The sequence below is a fragment of the Microtus oregoni genome, unplaced genomic scaffold, assembly GCF_018167655.1.
Source record: "Microtus oregoni isolate MIOR12 unplaced genomic scaffold, Mior012 000077F_ref0000221, whole genome shotgun sequence".
Lineage (NCBI taxonomy): Eukaryota > Metazoa > Chordata > Mammalia > Rodentia > Cricetidae > Microtus > Microtus oregoni.
In genome coordinates this window covers 7053877-7078222 of record NW_024544029.1, presented here as the reverse complement: position 1 = coordinate 7078222, position 24346 = coordinate 7053877, and the positions used below count along the sequence as shown (strand labels likewise).

General features: G+C 46.7%; 1 protein-coding gene and 1 pseudogene across 1 annotated transcript; one reads left to right on the top strand and one right to left on the bottom strand.

The window, feature by feature from the left end:
• Nucleotides 1-9853: 9853 nt before the first annotated feature.
• LOC121441422 (sperm motility kinase X-like) lies at nucleotides 9854-11545 on the bottom strand. Its single transcript, XM_041642548.1, has one exon. The coding sequence runs from the start codon at nucleotides 11543-11545 to the stop codon at nucleotides 9854-9856; it is 1692 nt and encodes a 563-aa protein (XP_041498482.1).
• A 64-nt stretch (nucleotides 11546-11609) lies between these two features.
• Nucleotides 11610-23748, top strand: LOC121441421 (annotated as a pseudogene).
• Nucleotides 23749-24346: the final 598 nt, after the last annotated feature.

The following is a 24346-nucleotide window of genomic DNA, read 5'->3' as shown; positions in this document are numbered from 1 at the left end:
GGGGATCCCATGGTGCATTTAACTGTCCTTACTTTAAATCTTTTCTTTTATTTACGTTTCGATTTATTTTTGCAATAGGGACATCATATAAGCAGGACCTTTGGAAGAACTCAAGTATAGACATGTGCCACCACCCCAGCTTGTGTGTGTGTGTGTGTATGTATGTATGTACCATGTATGGTCATGTGTGTGTACATATACTCAACTAGTGCGTGATGTCTTTACCTCCTTCTCCCTTTTCTTCCCTCAGTCAATTATTGATTTTGTTTTTTGTCATTGCTTTGACAGGGTCTCTTTGTAGTCCTGAAACTCCATATATTCACTGATCTTGAACCCACAAAGATCTCTTGCTTCTGAGTGCGGGGATTAAAGGCATGTGCTGCCATATTCAACTAATCCTTGTTGGGTTTTTTTGTGGAGACAGGATCTTACTATACAGTCCAGGCAGGCATGGAACTTGGTATGTAACTCAGGCTGGCTTTGAATTTATAATCCTTCTGTCTGCCTCCCAGCTGGTGAGATTTCAGGCATACGGGCATCACACGGGTTCTAGGTCCACTTGTTTATTACTTACGACCATGTCTCATATAACCCAGGCTAGCCTCCAACTGGGAAATGTTGAGCCAAGGTTGGCCTGAGAGTTCTGATCCTTCTCCTTCAACTTAGAAGAATCAGAAGTTCAAGGTCTAAAAGTATAAGGATCATGTCTAAGTGCTGGGATTAAAGCTACGTGTCGCCATGCCCAGCTTGGTCCTGTTTCCTTTTATCATCATTTTATTATGTGCTTATTTGTTTATGAGTGAATATTCGTGGCATGGAGCATATGTGGAAGCCAGAGGACAACCAAAGGGAGTCTGTTCTCACCTCTCACAATGGAGGTCTAGAGGACGGAATTCATCAGGCTTGGTAGCAAGCGCCTACCCCAACTGAGCCCTCAAAGTTTCTGTATAAAGCCGGATGTGGTAGCACATGCGTGCAATCCTACCACTCAAGAGACAGTGTGTCGCTATCTTGTATGGTCTAAATTTGGAGCTTTTTTATTTTATTTTATCTATCTATGTAATTTTGCTTTTTCAAGACATGGCATCTAAGTAGTGATGGAAGCAGTTAGGACTCACTCTGTAGAGCAGACTGGCCTTGAACTCACAAAAATCTGCCTGCCTCTGCCTGCCTCCAAAGACCTTGTGCCACCACCGCCGAGTTATACAGTTCAGTTTTAAAACACTTTCTTATTGAGAAGCAACTTGAGACTTTGCAAAGGTTGGAAAGAGGGGCGAGGGAGAAGCCTCGGTCAGTAAAATGCCTGCTGTGTAAGCATGAAGACTGGAGTTCAGATTCCTTGCATCATGTAAAAGCTGGGGACAGTTGGGACAGGCAGATCCCTGAAGCTCCTCCCCAGCAGTCTAGCCAGTCTGTGACCTCCAGGGTCAGTGAGAGTCCTTGTCTCAAAATGTAAGCTGGGGAGAGAAGAGGAAGACACCCACAAGATTCCCTCACTTTCATACACGCATGACCACAGGTGCACACACACATACACACAAGGTAGGCTGCTGCCACATGTCTGAACTCAAAATACTGAGCAAATGGACGCAAGGAAATCAAAACCAGCCTCATTCCATAGTGAGTTCAAGGCCAGCCTTGACAACATGAAATTCCAAAAAACAAACAAACAAAAAACCTGAAAGGCAGAAAAAGAAGCCCTGTATGGTTGGGTGTTGGTGGCACATGCCTTTAATCCCAGCACTCGCGAGGCAGAAGACCAACCGGGTCTACAAGAACTAGTGCTAGGACCGCCACCAAAGCTACACAGAAACCTTCTCTCAAAATACCAAGATGAAGAATAAGAATAAGAATAAGAAGGAGACAAAGACGATGAAGAAGAAGCAGCAGCCCTGAATGTACAAAAGTCATTTACATTTCCCTAAACATTTACATTTCTAATCACTTATTTTGTATTCCCTGAAACATTTAAACATGTTATAGACATGGTTCTTCTTGACAGGAATATTGTCTGCAGAGCAGTTTATCAGCCCAATGGGCACAAAGGCCGCTCTTATCCTGTAGTTTCTGCTCTGCTGAGTCTCAAACCCAGGGCTGCAGGCATGCAACACAAGTATTCTGCTGTTGAATTCCACCTCCAGCTTTTCTTTTGAGACGGGCTCTTAGGCTGCCATTGAGTTTGTGATCCTCCTGCTTGGGCTCCACAGAGCTGGGATTATAGGCATTTACACCTGGCTAGTGCTTTTCTATTGCTCTGAGAATCCAAGGGATCATCAGGAAAGGCTCAAAAAGGTCTTTCTTCCTAGACCTCCTCTCCAAATCACAGAGATCCTCCTGCCTCTGCCTCTCGAGTGCTGGGATTAAAGACGTGTATCACCCCCACCCGGCTCTTTCTTTATTTGGAGACAGAAATATCTCACAAATCCTAGACTTGTTGAGCTTGCTAATTAGCCAAGGATAACGTCCAATAAATCTCCCTCCCTCCACTCCCCAGTACAAGGACTAGAGCGCACACCATCTCACTTGGCAAAAATCTCTCTCTCTTTTCAATTTACAGGTGGTAACAGCCAGCTTTATTTATTTATTTATTTATTTATTTATTTTGCAGACCGAGTCTCACTATGTAGACCTGGCACTCACAGAGAGCTATCTGCCACTGCCTCCTGAATGCTGGTATTAAAGTGATGCACCCACATGCCCAGCCTTCCTTTTGGATTTTGTTTTTTTGAGACTTAATTTTGTAGCAAAGGGTTCCTTAGAACTAAAGATTACCTTGGGGCTTGTGGATTAGCCCAGTGGGCATGGTAGTTTGAAAGAGAAATGTCTTCTATAAATTCATGAATGTAAGTGCTCGGACCCCAATTGGTGGTGCAGTTTCGGGAGATTATGGAACTTGTCGCACAGGAGCCTCTTAGGGGAAGTAGGTCACTGTGGGTGGGCTTAGAGAACTTAAAGCCTTGCCCTCTCTACTTACAGCTAATTCTCCCTCTCTACTTCTTGTGTGTGATGGAGATGTGATTTCTCAGACAACAGGCCCTGCATCCAAACAACCAAAAGCTAGCTCATTTAACAATGCCATTTTATTTCCAACATAGAAAACATATATTGCCATGATTGGGGAAGAAGCAGGGGTTAGAACCAGTAGAATCAATCAGGGTGGCCTTCTTTTCTCCCTAGTGCAGGGTCTTGGCTTCTAGAGGCATCTACTCCCGTGCTGCAGAGAGGTGAGACATCCAGGTGACCCACAGTGCTAACAAAGCTGGGATCACCTTGTCAGCCCACAAACTGAATTCTACTCAGCAGTAATAAGATACCCCAGGGCTTGGCTTGCTGGGCTCTGCCAACCATCTAGCATCCAGAGAGGACCACCCAGTGTTCTCAGCAGCAGCGTCCTCTCTCGTTCTCCTAGGTCTGGCCAACAGGATGCTCCTGCAGAGGAGGTCAGATCTTCTACCTGCTTCTTCAACTAACTTTGTACTGCTTCCTCTTTTCCCTTCACCTTGTTTGTTTTTTTTATAGACCAACTTCAGTGGGTAGCCCAGGATTCCTGGGACAGCAAGTTCTGCAGTTGTAGATCAAACTGACGTCACAAAGATCTGCCTGCCTCTGCCTCCCAAGTGCTGGGACTAAAGGTCCACAGCGCCCCAGGCTGTCCTTGTGCTTCCTCACACTATTTTGACTTAAGTGTGTGCAGATGCACTCACACACTATATGCTAACACTGTGTAAGTGTGCAGCGGCGTCCGTAGACACACACACTTGCAAGCTCAAGGTATGTGTGTGTAGCACAGGTGTTCGGTGTCAGATGTCAATTCACGAATGCTGGGCACCTTGTTTTTTAACACAGGCTTTCTCAAGGCCACTGAGGAGGAAATGCATCTGCCTCAAATGGTGGCACACACCCACAATCCTGGCATTCAGGAGTCAGAAGCTGGCAGATCTCTATGAGTTCAAGGCCAGCCTGGTCTAGAGTGGAAGGGCCAAACAGAAAAACCCTGTCCCCAAAAGAAAAAAATCACAACAACAGAACAAAAATGGAGATTCACCTGTCTCCATCTCCAGTTGCTGGGGTGGCCAGCTTCAGCAAGCCTGCCGGGTCTTTTCCTTGGATTCTGCACATGAACACATACCAAACAAGGTAACTAGACACTGTACAGACAGACAGTCACTGGCAGGCTTCTTGTGCTTCTGAATCTCACCCAGGGCGTCGATTTCACACTCTTGCTTAGTGCCAATCATTTCTCATTATAGACAGCGGGGCCAGGAAGAAGCAGCAATGTAGTTTACGAAGTTTCTTCAGGGACAACCCCTTGACAGAATATCTATGACAGCTATTTTGTTCTTTTATTAGGATACTGTAGAAATGGAATGAAGTAAAGAAGGATAGAATCACGTCAGATGGGTACAGAGCAGTGGAAGCCTCCCTCCACCCCAACTCTGAGCAAACCCACTCACCCCAGTTTGTGGCAGGAATTGAAGCAGAGACCCCAGCAAACCAGGCGCATTAAAACGGAACTGTGATGGAGGAAGGTCATCGGCCAATAAAGAAACTGCTTGGCCCTGTGGGTGGAGTAAACAGAACAAAATGCTGGGAGGAAGAGGAAGTGAGGTCAGAGTCTCGACAGCTCTCCTCTCGGGAGCAGATGCCTGAGAGAGATGCCATGCCCCGCTCCCGGGATGAAGCTCCGACCCAGGACGGACATAGGCTAGAATCTTCCTGGTAAGCACACCTTGGGGTGCCATACACAGATGATTAGAAATGGGCTAAATTAATATTTGAGAATTAGCCTAGAAGAGAATGGGCCAAGCAGTGTTTAAATGAATACAGTTTGTGTGTTGTTATTTCGGGCATAAGCTAGCCGGGCAGGCGGCCAGGGTGCTGGGAACAAAGCCCCGCCGCTCTTATTACTACAGAACTGGGCTGGAGAGATGGCTCAGCAGTTAAGAGCATTGCCAGCTCTTCCAAAGGTCCTGAGATCAATTCCCAGCAACCACATGGTGGCTCACAACCATCTGTAATGAGGTCTGGTGCCCTCTTCTGGCCTGCAGACATACACACAAACAGAATATTGTATACATAATAAATAAATAAAAAACGGAACTGGTACAGAAGTGCCACAAGGGGGCAGCACAACATCAGAGTTTCTGATGGGTGGCAGGGCCAGCAGCCTTCCTGCCTTTCTTTTTGGCACAGGTGGGGGTCTCCATGCTCCCCAAACCTTCCTGTCAGTGCCTCCCACAGGGCCAGCAGGGAGTACTTACCCAACAGTCCTCAGCGCTGTGCACAAGGATGAACTCAATTGGCTCAGGATAATTCCAGATGTGAGTCGCAGAAAATAACCCTGCACATCTGGAAGCCATATTTTCTTCTCTCTGTCAGAAAGATCTTTTGATTCACTAGGAATACGTGGTTGGAATGGGCTGCTATGTCACTGTTTTCTCAGATTGGGGCATTAAGATTTCTGGGTAGGTGCTGTTGGTTTTCAAAAGGAGTGGCATTCCCCCTAGACTGGCCTCCAACTTTCTGTGTTGGAAGATGGCCTTGACTCTCTGATCCTCTTGTGTCTGCCCCCCAATGCCGGGATTTGTGGCATGCTCCACCTGGTTTCATTTTATGCTAAAGAAGCCAGGCCCAGAGCCAGTGTGTATGCTAGGCACACTGAGCATTAGTCCTGTCGTTCACTTTCTGTGTTTTAGAGAGAGAGCCACCAAAGCCTAGACTACTGTGCCTCATGGAGAACAGATTGGCCTTGAATTCATGGCTAGTCACTAGTCTAAACCTCCAGAGTCCTGGGATAATAGGCATACACCTTCACCCTAGCTCTACCATCTAGTTTTAAGATAAATCCACAAACTCCCTAGAACTGTCTAAATGTGAGGGATAGGAGATTGCCCCAAGTGGTGAGGTGACTAAACCTTCAAGCAGTGGGAGTGAGGCTCCATCTTCCTAGTTTCATCAGCCTGAGTTCGGGACACGGCTGGTTAGGGCTGGTGACTTCCATTTTGTTTAACGCAGGTGCATAGGGAGTTAGTTGCGGGCGACTCGAGGGCTTCTGGTCAGAACATACCTTCAACGCTGCCTGGACACACAGGGGAGAGTCTGGGGACTCTGAGATGACACATGACTGGGACAGCCTCCTCTTCCTCCCGCCCACCCAGAACACAGCTCACTACCTTCAGAGGAAGAGTGGTGTCCAGCTACACCCCTTGTGTGTGCAACTTCTAAAGACTTTCAGTCAGAAAAACAGGTCATCTAGAAAGGCTAAAAGAAAAAGTGTGTGTGTGTGTGTGTGTGTGTGTGTGTGTGTGTGTGTGTGTGAGAGAGAGAGAGAGAGAGAGAGAGAGAGAGAGAGAGCAAGAGAAAAATCAGGGTCAATGGGTAAGATCTGCAGTTCCATCAGGAGGTATTTCTCAGCTACAGAGAGAAATACCTAGTCTGAGGCTAGCCTGCCTGAGCTCCAGGTGTGACTCAGTTGGGGTAACTCTTGCCCACCATGCAGAAACCTGGGTTTGGTTTCCAGAACCAAACAAACCAGGCTTGGTGTGGAATTCCTGTAATCTCTACATTTGTACGCGGAGGCAGAAGAATTAAAAGATCAAGGATATCCAACCCTACATAGATGATTTAAAAAGTAAAACTTCTAAAATACACTGAGACAAGTTACATACCTATACCACCTACACTCAGTTGGCTGAGGGCAGGAGGATCGACGGTCCTTGGCAGCCGGGACTACATACAGTAAACCGGAGTCCAAACAAGAGGAGAGAAAAAGAAAGGATTCTTCATTAGAAGGAAACAATAGATATGCCACTGTGGGGTTTAAGAGTCATATGCTTTCGCAAAGAAAATAGACGACCATGAGTACAAGGTACAGACAGTCAGCAGTGAAGGGGAACAGACAAGGACAGGGTTGAAGAACTCTACAAAAGGCAAGTGAGTCTTCCTCCCACCTCTGTTGACGATGCCAGCAAGGTGGCTTCTCCAGCTTGAGGGCTGCCGGTAAGGACCCGGCATCGGCACCTCTTGCCATCCAGTTTGCCCTTAACAGTCTTTGAGCCAGAGAGAGGCACACCCCACCCATTGAGGCTGAGGAAAGAAAGGGAGAAGGCAGAGGCTGGCTAGATCCTTTGCAAAGCAGGAGGCCGGGGCTAGAAGAAGCAGCTTTTCTAGGCTAGGGTGCTAAAACCCTGAGTTTTGTCTCAACTAACTTCTGTTGTGTGGGGCTTGTGTGAGGCCTAGAACTCCTGATCAGCCTGCATCACCTCCCAGGTACTGCAAACAGACACGTGCCACCGTTCCTGGCTTGCTTGCTTCGTTTTTTAATATTTGCTTTTCAAAACAGGGTTTCTCTGTGTAGCCCTGTCTGTCCTGGAACTCACTCTGTAGACCAGGCTGGCAGGGAACTCGGAGATCCACCAGCCTTTGCCTCCCATGTGCTGCACCATCACGACCTGGCTTTACCCGGCTCCTGGCTGTTTCTTGAGACAGACCCTTTGTGTGTGATGCTAGCTTGGTATTCCCTATCTCATGCTGGCCGCGAAGCCTACCATTTTCCTGCCTCAGTCTCCTGAGTGCTGACATTAAATCTAATCCCCATCAAAATGGCTAAGTAATGTTTAAGGCAGGCGGGCGAGGGACGAGGCTCAGATATGGAGTTTGTGCCTAGTATGAATGGGCCCTGGATTTCATCACCAGCATTGTATGAAATTGGGCTCGGTAGCTGCCCTTGGGAGGTAGAAGCAGAAAGATCCGAGTTTAACTACTGCATAGGATGTTAAGATTCTCCAAAACAAAGCCAGGCAGTGGTGGCTGTGCTCGCCTTTAATCCTAGCACTCGGGAGGCAGGTGATTTGAGGGCCAGCCTGGTCTAAAAGAGCTAGTTCCAGGACAGCAGGACAGACTCCAAAGCTACAGAGAAACCCTGTCTTGAAAAACAAACAAACAAACAAACTAAAAATGATTCTAAAAAACAAAAGAACATGTGACACCCACTTGTAGTTCCAGACTCAAGAAACCGAGGCCAGACGATGCTGGGACGTAAGAAACCAGCCTGGGCTAGACAGAACATGACTGATTATCCGGGTTATCAGAAAGGCTGTCTACAGTTCTAGGTTCACAGTGTGGGGTGGGTTCAGTTTCCAGTGTGTGTGTGTGTTTGGGGGATTCTCCTAGCGGGCAGGGTGGGAGTGACCACTCACCACTATGGGGTAAAGTCTGGAGGGGCTCGAATAAGCCACAATTCTGTATCTTGTAACCGCAGCGCTCCAAGGAGAAATGAGGGGGATCCGAGTCTGGAGATTTCGCCATAAAATTTGGGGGGGAGGCAGGAGAATAGAGTAGCACCAGAGGCCGGGATATCCGCCACCACAACGACCTGCGCTGAATGCTGGGACACATTCTTGAATATAGAAGATACCCAGGATGGTTCTAATGAGGGAGACAGCTGGAGAGATGGACCACCACACCAGTCGCACAGTCTTCTCTGGGTCTCTTGCTGTCACAGGTTGACAAGGTCTAGGCAGAAAGAACACGAGATGAGATTTTACCAATGTGACTGTGGCATGGACGAGGCAGCTTCCGGGAAGCACACCCCACCCATCTCCAAAAGAAGTGGAAAACCCTGCTCACCTTTAAAAGGCTGAGAAAAACAGAAGCCTTCTTAAAGAATTTCACTGGCCAGTTGCAGACTCAGGCAGACTCAGGCAAGCTGGAGGCAAGAGGCACAGCAGGTTGCTGACCCCTCATTAGGTTTTCAGGTTTCACTCCAATCTGACACCTACCAGTCCCTCAGGGTGTGGCACATGGTGGTAAGTGCAGGAGCTAGTTGTCACTGATGAGAATGGTGGCCTTGAAGGAGCAAGCAGGCAGAGGCAGGAGGTGAGTAGCTGGAAGGCAGAATTGGTGGAGAGGGGGACTCTGCTGCCCTGGGGTCACTCACTCCCCAGCTCAGATTTTCCCAAGCTTTGGGTCTGAGGACTCAAGCAATGGAACCTGCTGGGATGACTTGTGGGGATTCCTGCTAAAGGTTCTTGCAGGAGCCTGCCCTCTAGAGGAGTCGGTCCTACAGGGCTGCTTGCAGGACACATTTTCAACCTGGCAACCCAACTTAGGGCAGGCTGACTAGGAATACTCTCCTTGGGGGAGAGAAGTCTCACCCTATGGAGAAGACCGTGTTCTCTGCCAAGAAACAGGGGGCAAAGGACAGTCACTACCCAGAGCACCTCTTCTGATGTTTCCGCAGGCATGGGGAGAGGGCAAGGCGCTATTGTTCCACAAGACAGCCTAGGGCACCTTTGCACCTCAGTCCTCCACACTGAGCTAGACCCTGTGGGAAGCCTACCCTTCCTGCCTGGGATTTTACCTGGAGAGATAGATGTTCTCTCAGGTGGACAGCTCTTCCTCTGCAGGAGGGGCCTGTGGCCAGACGATGTCCTGGGCATCTGGCATGGGTCGCCAGAGGGGCTGTCTGATTCTCATCCAGACCGATCCCCAACTCGTGGCTCAGAAGCTACTGAGTTGGGGCTTGAACTCTTCGGGGCTTCAAAGAGGAAGGAGACTCTTAGTGACTTCAAAACACACAAGACTTAGTGCACTGCCCTGCAGCGCCCAAGTACCCGACTGTTCCTCTAAGGAATCTTTGCCTCCTTTGGCCTTGCCCCACCTCTCCCTGCTTCACTCAGCATCTCTGCTATCCCCCTGTTGCTCAACAAGCCTGAGGTCACACTACAGGGAACACCTGGTCTTTCTGAAGTGACAGATTGTTATGCTCACAGTGTGCTACGTGTGGACACAGGCATCATTTATCACAAAGAACAGGAGGAAAAGTACAAATCAGATGAAGTGAGAAAGGTGCTCACCTGGTTCTATGGGTGCCTCTAGGATCCCCTGACTGTGGAGCCTGGTTCTCACGGGAGGCATGGTTACTCTCTGCAGGAGGCAGGCAGCAACATAGGTGTCGGAAGCCATTGACAATGGTTTTCTTTACCCTCTTCCAGCGTTGACGCATCTGGTTTCGGGAGGAAGCTGGCCCGGCATCCTGGCGCTGACCATGGCTGATGGCCTCTTCCTGTCTGGTCGTCACTTCTTCCTGCAGTGTGTCTCCAAGGGAGGAGCCTTTGGGGGTTACACGCAGAGCCGTCCCCAGCGAGCTCCAGAGTTTCTCTGCATCATTTGCTGCCTCATTGTGGTCTGCCCCAAGAGGGTGGTACAGAGAGCAGGATGGCTGGGCACTCGCCGTCAGGCTGCCACACAACCTGATCATCGATGGAGAGAAACTCTTGCTGCTGTCCAGGCTGCTGCTCATGAGGGAATCAGCCACAGGACAGCGCAGGTGGGATAGGTGGGCAAGGTGGATCCTCCTTGGCTGGCAGCACAGGGTGGCAGGCACGCTATGCCTTCTGCCACCCTGCCTGGAATTCCCATCTTCTTTCTCCTGGGGCTCAGATGGCACGATGAAGGTTGGGGAAGTAGGCTCAGCAGCTTTCCTGAGAGTCCCAGAAAAGGTGTGAAGATCGGCCAGGTTGAGGACAAGGCCTGGCTCCTTGGGTTTTGTGGGTTTCACCCGGTGATGGCAGCTATCTCCCCCGGGTGCCTGGTGTTGCAGTCTCAGGTGTGTGGCCGTCGCATGATTAAATTTTTGGTCTTCTGGACACTCAAGTATTTCTTCACCTGCCATGGTGCCGACAATGCTAGGACTCAGGGTGCCTGGGAGACTCTGGATGGATGCCCGTGCCTGGCTGTCCCTGATCATGGGGCGCGTCAGGATTTGACTGATGGTGGGCCTCCTGTTGGGGCTGATCATGAAGATTTCCACGATTACATTGAAAATATCAAGTGGGACATGATGAGGAACGCTGAAGTTTGCAGCCAAAATTTGCTGCTTCAACCCCATAGGAGAGCTCGCTTGGAACGGAAGGTGCCTGGCCACCATGTAGTAGAGGAGCACGCCTAAGTTCCAAACATCGCTGGCATAGCCATCGTATGGCTCCACTCCAAAGAGTTCCGGGGCACAGTAGGCCAGAGTGCCGCAGAAAGTCTTTAGTTTTGTCCCAGGGACAACTCTGACTGCCAGGCCAAAATCACAGAGCTTGGCATTTCCAGAGGCGTCGATCAAGATGTTATTTGCCTTAATGTCCCTGTGGACGATACAGTTGTCGTGGCAGTACTTCACTGCCTGTACTACCTGTCCAAACAGCCTTCGAGCCTCGCACTCCTGTAAGCCTCCCGGTTTGCGAATCTGACGCAACAGGTCCCCTTTGGAGGCGTAATCCATTATGAGATACGTCATGTCCCGTGTCTGCACCTCCTGAAGGAACCTGATTATATGCGGATGAACGAGGGATCTCATTATATCAACCTCATTGTTGTTCCGGGCGCAGTCCCCATTCACATTTGCCAGAATCTTCACAGCCACGTAGCTGACAGTGGGCATGTGAAAGGCCAGTTTGACTGTGGCAAAGGTTCCTCGTCCCAGAGTTGTCAGCATTTGATAGATACTGCTAAATGTCTCCTTGTCACAGTAGAGGGTCTCTCTGACCTCCTCCATGGCCAGGTTCTCGCTGAAACACAACGGGAACTTTAAACAAACAGTTTAAATCACACCAATGAGAATGTTTATCACTATCAATTCCTACATTCCAAAGAGAAAAAGAGTCACCGATATTTCAGGCAACCTAACCAGCTACGTAGTGCTCAGGAAGGGAAGGAAGTACCTTCCAAAGCAGTGGACAGCAGAACATAACACAGGTCAGGTTGGCCGGATTCACCCAGAAACGGAGAGAATAAAACAAAGGGTCGCAGAAGCTACGAGCCACTGATTGGACAGGAGAATCATCCTCTTACTTGAGCTGAACACTCATTGAGAGACAAGATACTAATAAAATCATATGCATGAGAAGTTGATGAGACAACAGAAACCCCGAAAACCCAGAGTGTCTTGGTGGGGAGATGGCTCAGGAGGTCAGAAGGTTTATTATTTCGGCAGAGGACCTGTGTTTGGTTCTCAGGACCCAGGTCAGGTGGATCACTGCCTCCAGTTCTAGGAGATCCTATACCTCTGACTTCTGAGGGCATCCAAACACATGCGTGGACGATCACAAGGGCAAACACACACACGCGCACGCACACACACACATATGTATACACACAAACACACACTTGAGGTCGCCTAAATGTATACTCACATGTACTATATATAATTTTAAATAGTGCTATAAGTCTTTTTGATTAATTTTATTTCTATGACCTGGAAAGACATAAGACGCCAACAGATCCCCTAGGTGCGGCACTTCAGGAAGTTATGTTGTCATGGGATTGCTGTGAGGCAGACCTGGTCTTTTGCAAGAAGAGTCCATGCTCCTAACTGCTGGACTGTCTCTCCAGGCTAACCCATCTCCCAAAGAAATCTGTTTTTGAAAACCTTGAGAGTCCTCCTCATGGACTGGAAAATGTGGATGGAATTGAGAAACTTCTTGATATAAATTCAAGTAAGAAGATATGATAAAGAACAAGATTGAAATATTTATGAGGAAAGAATCTGCATAGGATAGCCCAGGAGCAGGCAAACCTACTGATGAATCCTTCCAATCTCTTGAAAACAAATGTCAGTGTTCCTCAATACTCCACAAAATAGAAAGGTCCTTAGCAGTTCCAAACTCATTCATGCCCAAACCAGGAAAACACAATGAAGAAAAACAGAGGCTATTTCCATGATGAACATAGATGTAAAGTCCTTAATAATACTACTTAATACTTTTCACCAAATTCACATAAGCCAGGCCATACTTCATGGTTACAATATGCTCCCAAGGATCCTTGCAAGGCTATCTCTACGTATTTAGCCTGACAACACAACATTGAAACAGAATTAAGGGCAAGAGTGCCACAGTCATACATAAAGACGGCCATAGAGAAGAATGAAACTGTGGGGCTCTCAAGAACATGGTTGTCACTGGAGAAGATCGCTCTACATGGGAAAAGCCAGTCCTTCAAATGTGTCACTTTTCTTCTCTCATATGTGGAACTTGGGAGCAGGAGGAGGTCCTCAACATAAGAGGAGGCTCCTAGGAATGTGGAGGAGGTCGTGTGAGAAGAAAGCATAGCAGTGTGGGTTAATCACATGATCAAGTGCTCAGAATGCATTAGAGATGTTCCTGCGATTGCCAGGACTAAATTGTTCCTATGATATGGTACGCCATAACAAGGAAAGGCTTGATATGAGAAAAGAGAAATGGACCAAAGAACACATAACAAAAGTAAATGAAGAAGCAAAACTAAAGAGAGAGGTTCTGGAGAGATGAGTTAGTGTTTAACAGCACCTCCTGCTCTTTCAGAGAACCCTGGTTCAAGGCCCAACACACATGGTGCTCACAATCAATTGTTATTCGAGTTCTGGCTAATCTGTCTTCTTCTTGTGACTTCCACAGGTGTGAGGCTCTTGGTACACACGAAGAAAGAAAACAATATACTCATACACATAAAATAATAATAATAAAATTTATACTCCAAGATGCACAACTTAAATATAAAAACTACCGGGCTGTGGTGGCACATGCCATTAATCCCAACACTCAGAAGGCAAAGCAGGTAATCTTTTAGTTTGAGGCCAGCCATATCTACAGACTGAGTTCCAGGAAGGCCATAGCTACACAGAGACTTTCTGTCTTGAATTCTCCTCCCATACACTCACAAAATAAACAGATTAAAGAAAAAACATGAAAAAGTAGGCTCATAAATCAAGCCAGAAAATGAATAAATACACAGACAACAACAACAACAACAATCAAAGGCAACAAAGCTGGAGGGAACTTACTATGTTGGAGTCCAGCAGATCTTGAAAGTCCAAATAGTCTCTTTCACCAGCACAGAGCTCCAACCACTTTCCACCTCACGAACCCGCTTGCACTGTAAGGAGAGGAGGCAACCTCAGCCAGAGATGTGATGGCACAGGCATCTGTCATTGTGAGGTCAGAGCAAGAAAAGGACAAATGGTGGCTTTTCACAGCTCACGGGTTTTTTTTCCCCTTCTGTCACCTAGTACAGATCGGCTGAGTGAAAAAATGAGAACACGAAGGGACTTGGGAGGGGTGGCCAGGAAGCAGTGAGATCAGGGGAATGTGGCTTTTCCCATCTCTCCTCCCGAAGAGGAAGCTTCTGCCTTACTCCATTCTCCCTACCTCTCCTCTTCCCTCTTCTGTTTCTGTCTCTCTCTGCCTCTCTGCTCTTCTCCTCTTTCCCCTTCCCTCCATTCCCACTAAATAAATATCCAATCTCACTCTCCAAGGCATGCCTATCCATCTGTCTCAACAAACTGAAATAAAGAAAGAAAAGAAAAACAAAGAAACTCAGGGAGCGGAGTGAGCAACTAGTTGACAAGAATTAGCCAAGGAAGAACAAAGTAGCCAGTAATATAGGAAGAGAGAGATGCACAGGAAGGTGTAGGGAGACACTTAGCTATTCAGGGTCTTTTTAGTTTGGGATGAGTGAAGAGATGCTTTTCTTGCTGGGTCTCTGTCCAAATAGGAAAGTAGATTCGTTGCTTCTTGGCCTCTCTGAGCTAGCAGGTTATCACCCCAACATCTGACTCCCAAGGTTTTTTTTTGTTTTTTTTTTTTTTTTTTGGATTTTTTTGAGACAGGGTTTCTCCGTAGCTTTTGATTCCTGTCCTGGAACTAGCTCTTGTAGACCAGGCTGGCCTCGAACTCACAGAGATTCGCCTGCCTCTGCCTCCTGAGTGCTGGGATTAAAGGCGTGCCAACACTGCCCGGCTCTGACTCCCAAGTCTTTATTGGTAAATAGAAGAAAAGAGGCTTAGTTAAAACTTACATTTGGTGACTGTGGCCAAGCTGGTACCAGCGGGACCAGAAATCCCGCTAGGCCTCAGCCTATGTGGTGAGGTGTTGACTGTCAGGCCCTGGGGAGAAGATAGTAATTAAAATACAGGTAGATTCGGGTTAGGCCATTAAATTGACAGAAAAACAAGAAAAGTCTTATAAAGGTGAGCACTTGGCTTTTTTTATTGGTTTGTCAGGATGGGTTTCTCTATTTAACAATCACGGCTGTCCTGGAAGTCACTCTGTAGACCAGACTGGCCTCAAAGTCACAGAGGTTCAGCTGCCTCTGCCTCCGGATTGCTGGGATTAAAGGCATGCACCACTGTGGCCCGGCACATGGCAATTATTAAAGCTAGGAAAGTTGAGGCAGGAGGACCAGCAGTTCAGGTCATTGTTGGCTACACAGTGGTCTTGAGGCCAGCCTGTACTACAGGAGACCCTCTCTCACCAAACCAAAAAGCAAAAGCAAACAGAAGGGCAAGGACTGCTTTTGTCTTGTACATATTGAGGGTCCCAGTGCTTCAAAAGTAACCTTGGCTGTGAGACACAGGACATGGACTGATAGAGATATGAATAATTTGCAGTTTTGTGGATTTTAAGGTCAATTTTGTTATATGTATATATTTCTAATCTTGATTAAGGTATTGTGATTGTGTAGTTCATTTAAAAATGTAATGTATATAGGTTGTTAATGGATAATCATCTATAATAGTCAAATTTGTAGTCATGTTCGTTAGATTTTCTAGATGAATAGAGATACATTTCAATTAGATAGACATTCTTCATATCTTTCAAAGACTGCAGAATATGGCATTTGATGTTTTAATAACTTAGGGCTTTTCATGACAATGAGACACGTCTGCTTCTGGCAGCACCAATCTACTTCAAGAGGAAGATGGGCATCGAAGAGGCTCCTTATGGAGTTTGATAGCCATTTCGGCCAGAAACTGCTCTTGCCTGGACTGTTGCATATACTGGACTGGACACAAAGAACCAGTAGAAAGAGGACTGCTGAACTTGCCTAAAGGTGAGATGATCTTTCGGGGTTCCTGATTCATGAAAGAGTCTGTGAGACATTCTGCAGGACAGAACAGATAGTGACTGAACTGCCTTTGAAATTTCCTGCTTCATGGAAATGGCTCTGGATACCATGGGCCTGTAGGCTGAAGATGGATGCCCCAACGGTACAGAGGAACTTTGGGTGACTGTCCAGGCAGCGAGATGTCTCTGTGATTTCTAGAGTTTTGTAAGTTGCTTACTTCTCATTTACTTAGGTAATATTATATCCTTCTGGAGTCTTTGATGGAGTTGAAGAATAGATAGATAGTTATAGTTTTCCTTAGTTATGATAAAGGACAAAATAGATATTGTACCTGTAATTCTTGCTTGATAACTGTTTTGTTATATGTAATCTTACTATGTTAAAGTGAAAGCCTTTCTTTTTTGTTTAAGCAGAAAAAGGGAAAATGATGGGGGAGAGTCTTCTGTTTTGTGTTAATTTCATTGGTTAAATGAAATTTAACCTTGGCCCTTTCAAAGGACAGAAAATTAGGTAGGCAGAGTAAACAGAACAGAATGCTGGGAGGAAAAGCTGAGTCAAGTAGTCGCCATGATTCTCCCACTCCAGACAGATGCAGGTGAAGATCTTTCCTTGTAAGCCACCTTGTGGTGTTACACAGATTATTAGAAATGGGTTAGATCAATATGTAAGAGCTAGCCAATAAGAGGCTGGAACTAATGGGCCAGGCAGTGTTTAAAAGAATACAGTTTCTGTGTAATTATTTCAGGCAAAGCTAGCCGGGTGGCAGGAAGCGGCCCGCTGCTCCTCATCACAATGGACACAAGTGTGTCATGAGTGTGACATCAACACCTGAGGTGGGAGGGTGGCACTCAGCCTTTTTGTGTTCTTGAAGCTATGCTGTCTTCACCTTGCCTAAGTAATCAACAGATTTACCCTTTAAATGGACCTCACAGGACCCACCCAGAACCAGCTATGGGGCAGAAGCCAAAGAAACTGGATGGAAGTTTACGAGAGTTCAAGCAAGACTTTCCTTCTCTGTCAATACAAAGTTCACTCCCCTAAGGCATCGTATATGCACACATTACACACTTAGTTACTGGCTAGCAGCTCTCTGTGAGGTCCAGGCCAGCCTGGTCTACAAACCAAGTTCCATAACAGCCAGAGCCACACTGAGAGGCTCCCTGTCTGCAAAAATAAAGAAAGGATGAGATGAAAGAGTTTTCCTCTAGCCCAGGCTTGTGATAATCAAATAAAGGCAGTCCTTGTCAACAAAATGTCCCCCTGTTTTTCCAAAAGGACAGGTATTTGGGGTGGGTCTCTGGAGTGCTGGGCAGAACATCCCAGCACTAGGTAGTTTTGTTCAAGAATGTGTTCCTTGAGGTCTCTGGCCAACAGAACTGATCCTTTGCTTCCAAATGATTATTGCCCCCACCCCGTGCCTGATAACACACGAGCTTTAGTACTGCAATCAGCTTGTCCCCTGATAGAAAATGAAAACGTCCCACAAAAGGCCAGTTTCAGGCACACAGAAGGACAGAAGATAGTGGAGGGACTTGGTGTGCTATGTCCCACCAAGGAAACTTCCTCTCTTCCTCAAAGAACAGGTTCTTTTTAGACTTTCACGTTTTCTGTTCTTGAATCCTTTTCAGCTGCCCTGTTCCATCATTAGCATCCCAAAATGGGATCTAACTGTTACTTCTGGCCCTCTCCAGCCCTGACTTTGAACTGCCAGGAAGATCCTAAGATAACCACTTTGGAGGAGGCTTTCTGCTAGAGCACAGGCAGAAATCCATCGCTGCCCTTCCTTAGGACACCATCCAGTGTGCCTGTCAGTCCTCTGGACAGGAGTCCACATGACTTGGCCTGGACTAGAAAAGTACCTGACTGAGTTAGTAAGTGAGAACCCCAAGGGACTTGGAAAGGGTGGGAAGGAGGCAGTGAAATCAGGGGAATGTGGTCAAAGCTTTCCATGTGCGTGAAGGTCAATGTCACTGTCAGAATACTCATGTTGGAGAGTCCATGTAAACAAATGTTTTAAAATGGTGAACGAAGGAATGAACCCAGAGAAAATATTAAAAGCAAAGGTTAAAATAGAGTAAACATCTAATTGATGCAGATGATAAAAATTGCCCCAAATTACACCCAAGACCGAGGAAGAAAGAAAGGAAGAAAGGGTTATTTTCAATCCTGGAAACACAAACCTCTAAACCCCAAATCTGTGACCTTAGAAGGAAACTCACTGTGTTCAGATTCAACAGCTAATAAATATCCACCAAGTGGACCAGCTCACTTCTATCTAAATCACTATTTCAACTGAAGATCAGCCTCTCAACTGTAAGGAGAGGAGGCAGCCTCAGCCAGAGCAGTTAAGAAACAGGGTTCTGTCATTGTGAGGTCAGAGCAAGAAATGGACCAATGATGGCTTGGCTTAGATCACTGGTTTTCTTCACATTCTGTCCCTAAGTACAGGAAGGCTACCCTGGTCAGTTGGCAGGTAGGGGCCTGGGGAGGCTGGTTACACCCAGTTAGCCTTCACTGTATCTCCCTTTTTTGTTGATCGTGTCTGTTCTTTTCATTCTTTTGTTCTTTTGGGGACCTGACACCCAGCTCCCAATTAAATTATACACAGTAGCTTCTTCTTACTTACAATGCCTAGTCTTGGCTTGGATTGTTCCTTTCCAGTTTTTCTTATCTTTGAATTTTTCTGTCCACCTTTGACTCTGGCTCTGGGCTTTTTAGCCTTTTTTTTTAATAAAAAAAAAACAAAACTCTGTGTATCTTACTTTGATTATTACTCAGTGGCTGGGTAACTGGATAGCTTCCCCTAGCATCCTCCTCTCCTTGTTCTCTTGCTCTTTCTCTGTTCCTTCCTCTACGATTTCTCCTTCCATTTATACTCTCTGTGTGACTGACCAACCTATTCTTTCTCCTGACTTACGTTTGGCCGTTAAAATCTTCATTAGCCTACCAGGTGTTTTAGACAGGCAAAGCATCACAGCTTCACAGAGTTCAACAAGTGCAACCTAAACAGAAGTCACACACCTTAAAATAATATTCTTCAACACCCCATGACCTACCTTTTCCTTCTGGGTTTATTTACTAGGTTTTCCCCAACTTTGAAACATGTCCACATGCTAGGGATCAGAGTTCAAACACAGGATCCTTCCTTGGGTATTACACATCCAATCCCTAATAGAAACCCTTTCCACTTTAATAATCATAGTAGGTGGGAGCATGTGAATTATAACAGGCACTGGAAGTTGTCCTTCACCGGGTATGGACACTGTATACTTGCTTTCTCTTCCTGTGAAGAAACATCATGACCTAAAACAACTGGAGGAAGGAAGCTTTACTTCCCTTTCACTTTCCTATCAGAAGCTACCATGAGTGGAAGTCAGGGCCGGAAGTCAAGACCAGAACCTCGAGGCAGGAACCAAAGCAGGTACCATGGAGTAAAGCGACTTACTGACTTGCTGTCCTTGACTCTCTAAGCCAGCTTATTTTATATATACAGCCATGATCCCCGGCCTAGGGACATCAGTCACTGATTGAAATTCCCCATAGACTTACCTATTAGATAGTTAAGTTCCTTCTTCCTCAGATTACTCCAGCGTGTGTCAAGTTGACAAAATCCAACTGGCACACACTGACACCCATCTATTAGTGGATGGGGAGCATGGTCCACTTCTCACAGACCCTAACATACTGACATGACTTTTGGTTCATGGAACCTATCACATATATCCTCAAAGCAATCACTTCCTTTTTTAGTAGACTCACATTGATCAGAATAACATGGTAGCCTCTGACTGACTCTGGGATGCTGTGGCAATGCTCTGTTTCCCAGGACACTCCAGGGCAAGTGACTAACTTCTTCGGGGCTGAGAGGAATAGACTTTGTCACATTTTCTCCATAAATTCTTCATCCAATTTCCCACCAGACAGAAAACTAGGACCTCAGCAGGCAGTGGGTTGATATGTTCAAAGTGATCAGAGGAAAAAAATCCATCAGTGGTCCCGGAATCCGCACCTCCTGAAGGGGGTTGGCACATGTGGTTTCTTCAATGACACCTGATCTTCTGGGCCAATATTTTAGGGAAAGTAGAGGGGGAAATCCTCCCAAAATAAACCAAATAACCACCAAAATACTTGAGAATGCAAATGAAAAATTTAGAGCAGACCTCAGAGCTAGGGCAACTCCCAAGTACCTTTTTGAGTGTTCATAGACTCCTTTAGCTCTCATGGCCCCTTTGATGATTTTAATTCTGTTTTGTGTCTCTGTCTATGTGGATTCTAAACCCTGGTACAGTTAGTGTTGTTCTAATTCCAGGCCTTTATGATCTCATGCCTCAGAAATACCAGCTATGGACACCTGCATTGAGCCTTCTTCTACTGCTAGGGCTCTCATTGTTGTCACCGTCTGACCTCCAGTCCCTCACAGCCACACCCCACCTTCTCCAAATGTCTCCACTGCCTGTTTGTCCTGCCAGTCGAACCCAAGACGAAACCACAAGATCAGCTATCCACTCCAAGCTCTATATTTTTCAATCATTTATCGTTTTTAGTGAGATATAATTTTCTCCCTTCCCCTCCCAGCCTCCCCTTCCCCTCCACCCTCTCCTATGACCCCCATGCTCACAATTTACTCAGGAGTTGTCTTTTCCTACTTGCCATGTCCATTAGATCCATGTGTGTCACTCTTAAGGTCCTCTTTGTTGTCCAGGTTCTCTGGTTTGTGCATGATTGGCTGGGTTTTCTTTGCTTTATGTCCACTCATGAGGGAGTGCATGGTATTTGTCTTTCTGGGTCTGGGTTACCTCCTTCAAAATGATGCTTTCTACATCCATCCATTTGTCTGCAAATTTCAAGATGTCATTATTTTTTTCTGCTGTGTAGTACTCCATTGTGTAAATGTATCACATTTTCCTTATCCATTTTTCAGTCGAGGGCCATTTAGGTTGATTCCAGGTGCTGACTATGACAAACAATACTGTTATGAACATAGTTGAGCACATGCCCTTGTGGTATGATTGCTCATCTTTTGGATATATATATATATATCCAAAATATAAATATTTGTGTATATATATATATATATATATATATATATATATATATATATATATACAAATGTGGTATTGCTGGGTCTTGAGGAACGTTGTTTTCTAATTTTTGGAAAAATCACCATACTGATGCTCAAAGTGGCTGTATCAGCTTGCACTCCCACCAGCAATGCAGGAGTGTAGCATTTACCCCACCATATATCCTCTCCAGAATATGCTGTCATCGGTGTTTTGATCTTGGCCATTCTGACAGGTATAAGATGTTATATCAGAGTTATTTCCATTTGCATTTCTCTGAAGGCTAAGGATGGTGAACATTTCCTTAAGTGTCTTTCAGCCATTTTAGATTCATCCTTTGAGAGTTCTCTGTTTAGTTCCATACCACATTTTTACTGGAATATTTGTTCCTTTGATGACCAATTTCTTGAGTTCTCTGTATATTTTGTGGAACAGCCCTTTGTCTGATGGGGGGTGGTTGGGTTGGTGAAGATAGTTTCCAAATCTGTAGCTTGCCATTTTGTCTTGTTGACCATGCATGTTCTCTGCTTTACAGAAGCTTGTCAGTTTCAGGACGTCCCATTTATTACTGTTGCTCTCAGTGTTTGTGCTACTGGGGTAATATTTAGGAAGTGGTCTCCTGTGTCAGTCTGTGCAAGTGTATTTCCCACTTTTTCTTCCATGAGGTTCAGTGTGGTTAGTGTCATGTTGAGGTCTTTGATCCTTCTGGATTTGAGCTTTGTGCATGGCAATAGATATGGATCTATTTTCATTCCTCTACATATTGATATTCAGTTATGCCAGCACCACTTGTTGAATATGCTTTCTTTTTTCCATTTTATGTTTTACTTCTTTGTCAAAAATCAGGTGTTTGCAGGTGTGTGGATTGATATCCATTCTTTGATTCAGTTCCATTGGTCCTCCTGTGTGTTCTTATGGCAATACCAGGCGGTTTCAGTATTGTAGCTCTGTAGTAGAGTTTGAGTCAGGGATTGTGAGGCCTTCAAAAGTTCCTTTATTGTACAGGATTCTTTTGGTTATCCTGGACTTTTTGCTTTTCCATATGAGGTTGAGTATTGTTCTTTTGAGGTCTGTGAAGAATTTTGCTGGGATTTTGATAGACATGGCTTTGAATCTGTAGATTGGTTTTGGTAAGATTGCCATTTTTACTACGTTAATTCTGCCTACCCGAGAGCATGGGACATCTTTCCATCTTCTAGTGTCTTCTTCAAATTCTTTCTTCAAAGATTTAAAGTTCTTGACTCACTGGCCGCTGGTCAACTTGGCGGCGGAGGCCAAAGGGGAAACTTTGTGGACCGCCTATTGATGAGCAGCTGCACAGGAGCTGCTGTCCTTGGAACCGGAAGAGATCCGGAAGCGCCTGGACCTTACTGAGTGCCAGTTCCGTAACTGCTGCCATGATACTAATAGGGGACTTCCGGGGGACTTGATCAACCAGGAAGTAGGCAATCGCGATCGTCTGAGCGACTATGAATTCAAGGACAGTTGGTGGACAAATACAAAGGGACAGCTTTCGTGACCCTGCTGGAAGGGGAGCAGGGTGAAGCTGCCATCGCGGCCTTCCACCAGAGCCGGCTTCTAGAGCGGGAGCTGTCAGTTCAGCTGCAGCCTACACATGCTCTGTTGTGTGTGGCCAAGCTGCCGCCCAGCGTGACCCAGGCACAGTGTGAGAAGCTGGTGTGACCCTTTGGCAGCCTGGAGCGCTGCTTCGTATTTTACAGAGAGCCCACAGGCCGCTCTCTGGGCTATGGCTTTGCAGAGTACATGAAGAAAGACTCGGCTGCCAGGGCAAGGCTGATTTACCGGGCAAACCACTGGGGCCCCCAAAGACTGTATGTGCATCGCACAGATGCTGGGCAGCTGTCCCCTGCCTTGTTGCACTCCCGGTGCCTCTGTGTGGACCACCTGCCACCTGGCTTCAATGATGTGGATGCCCTGGGCCAGGCACTGTCCCCGGTCGATGTGCCCACCTTCTTTCACCTGCCATGTGACCAGGGTGGGCAGCTGAGGGGCTTTGCAGTACTGGAGTATGAGACAGCAGAGATGGCAGAGGCTGCAGAACAGAGGGCAGGTGGCCTGGCGGTGGGTGGCAGTCACCTTGGTGTGTCCTTTTGTGCTCCAGGTCCTACTGGCTGCAGCATGCTGGCAGCACTCATTGCTGCCCAGGCCACGGCTCCCAATCGAGGCAAGGGACTCCCGCCTGAGCCAAACATCCTGCTGCTGTTGGACATTCTGGGCCCATCTGCCTCCCTCCAGCTGCTGCTCAGTCCTCTGCTGCATGAAGTGCCAGTGGCCAGCAGGGCCTTTTGGGTGTGCCCCCTCATTCTACGGCTCAGCGGACCTTCCCTGTCCACTGCACTGCTCCAGTTAGCCTTGCATACCCAGAGCCAGAAGAAACCTGAGATCCTGGGAGACTCCCCTCTGGGTACCCTCCAGGCAGGTGCCCAACCTGCCAATTCCCTCCTTGGCGAGGTGTCTTCAGGTGGTGATGCTGGCTCTGGAACTGCAACCTGCTGAGGGAAGCCACAATCCCTTACTACCACCACTGCTGGGCCCTTCTGGGGTGACCGGGAGCTCATGAGTCTGCATCCCCCAACATCCCAGCTCACTCCACACCCAGCCGCTGTGGGGCTCTGAGGCCCCAGTCTTTGTTAGAAGCCTCCTGAAGGACAATGTGCCCCTGCCAACCACCCCTGGGGTGTCACTGTTGGTTGAGCTCCCAAAGGACTACCGCATCTCCCCAAACCCCTACCTGAATCTACATAGCCTGCTTTCATCCAGCAAGCTGGAAGGCAAGGAGACCTGTGGCTGGTGAGCATTGTTTAATTTCCGTGTGTTTGTGGGCTCTGGAATTAGCATTGCTGTTGAAGTCTAATTTTAAGCCATGGAGATCTGATAAGATGCATGGGGTGTTTAAAATTTTTTGTATCTGTTGAGGTTTGCTTTGTTACCTAGTATGTGCTCAATTTTTGAGAAGGTTCCATGAGGTGCTGAGAAGAAGGTATTTTCTTTTCTGTTTGGATGGAATTTTCTATCGATGTCTGTTATAAGTCCATTTGAATTATCACATCTGCTAGAGCCACTTGCAGCTCTAGATCTGCTCTGGAAGGTGACCTTTGACTCTTGTCAGTGCTTTGACCTTGCTGATCTCTCAGGGGTGACATGAACAGCCTTCTGGGATGGATGGCTGGGACCAAGCCTTATTTGGTCTCAAGGTAGAGTGGCCTCACAGCAAAACCTGCCTTCAGTCAGGACCAGAAAGGATTAATCTTAACAAGCCCTGGCTGGAATCTTCTAGGGTGGTTGCACCACTATAGAGAATTAGACCCTCAGGAAATACTGGTCTTTATTGTGATAGTCAATGGGAGGCTCCCCCAAGGGACTGAAATGGCTGAGAGGTCTACTCACATTTT

Coding starts and splice junctions, on each gene's coding strand:
- LOC121441422 (XM_041642548.1), bottom strand. CDS start 11,545: ATGGAGGAGGTCAGAGAGACCCTCTACTGTGACAAGGAGACATTTAGC.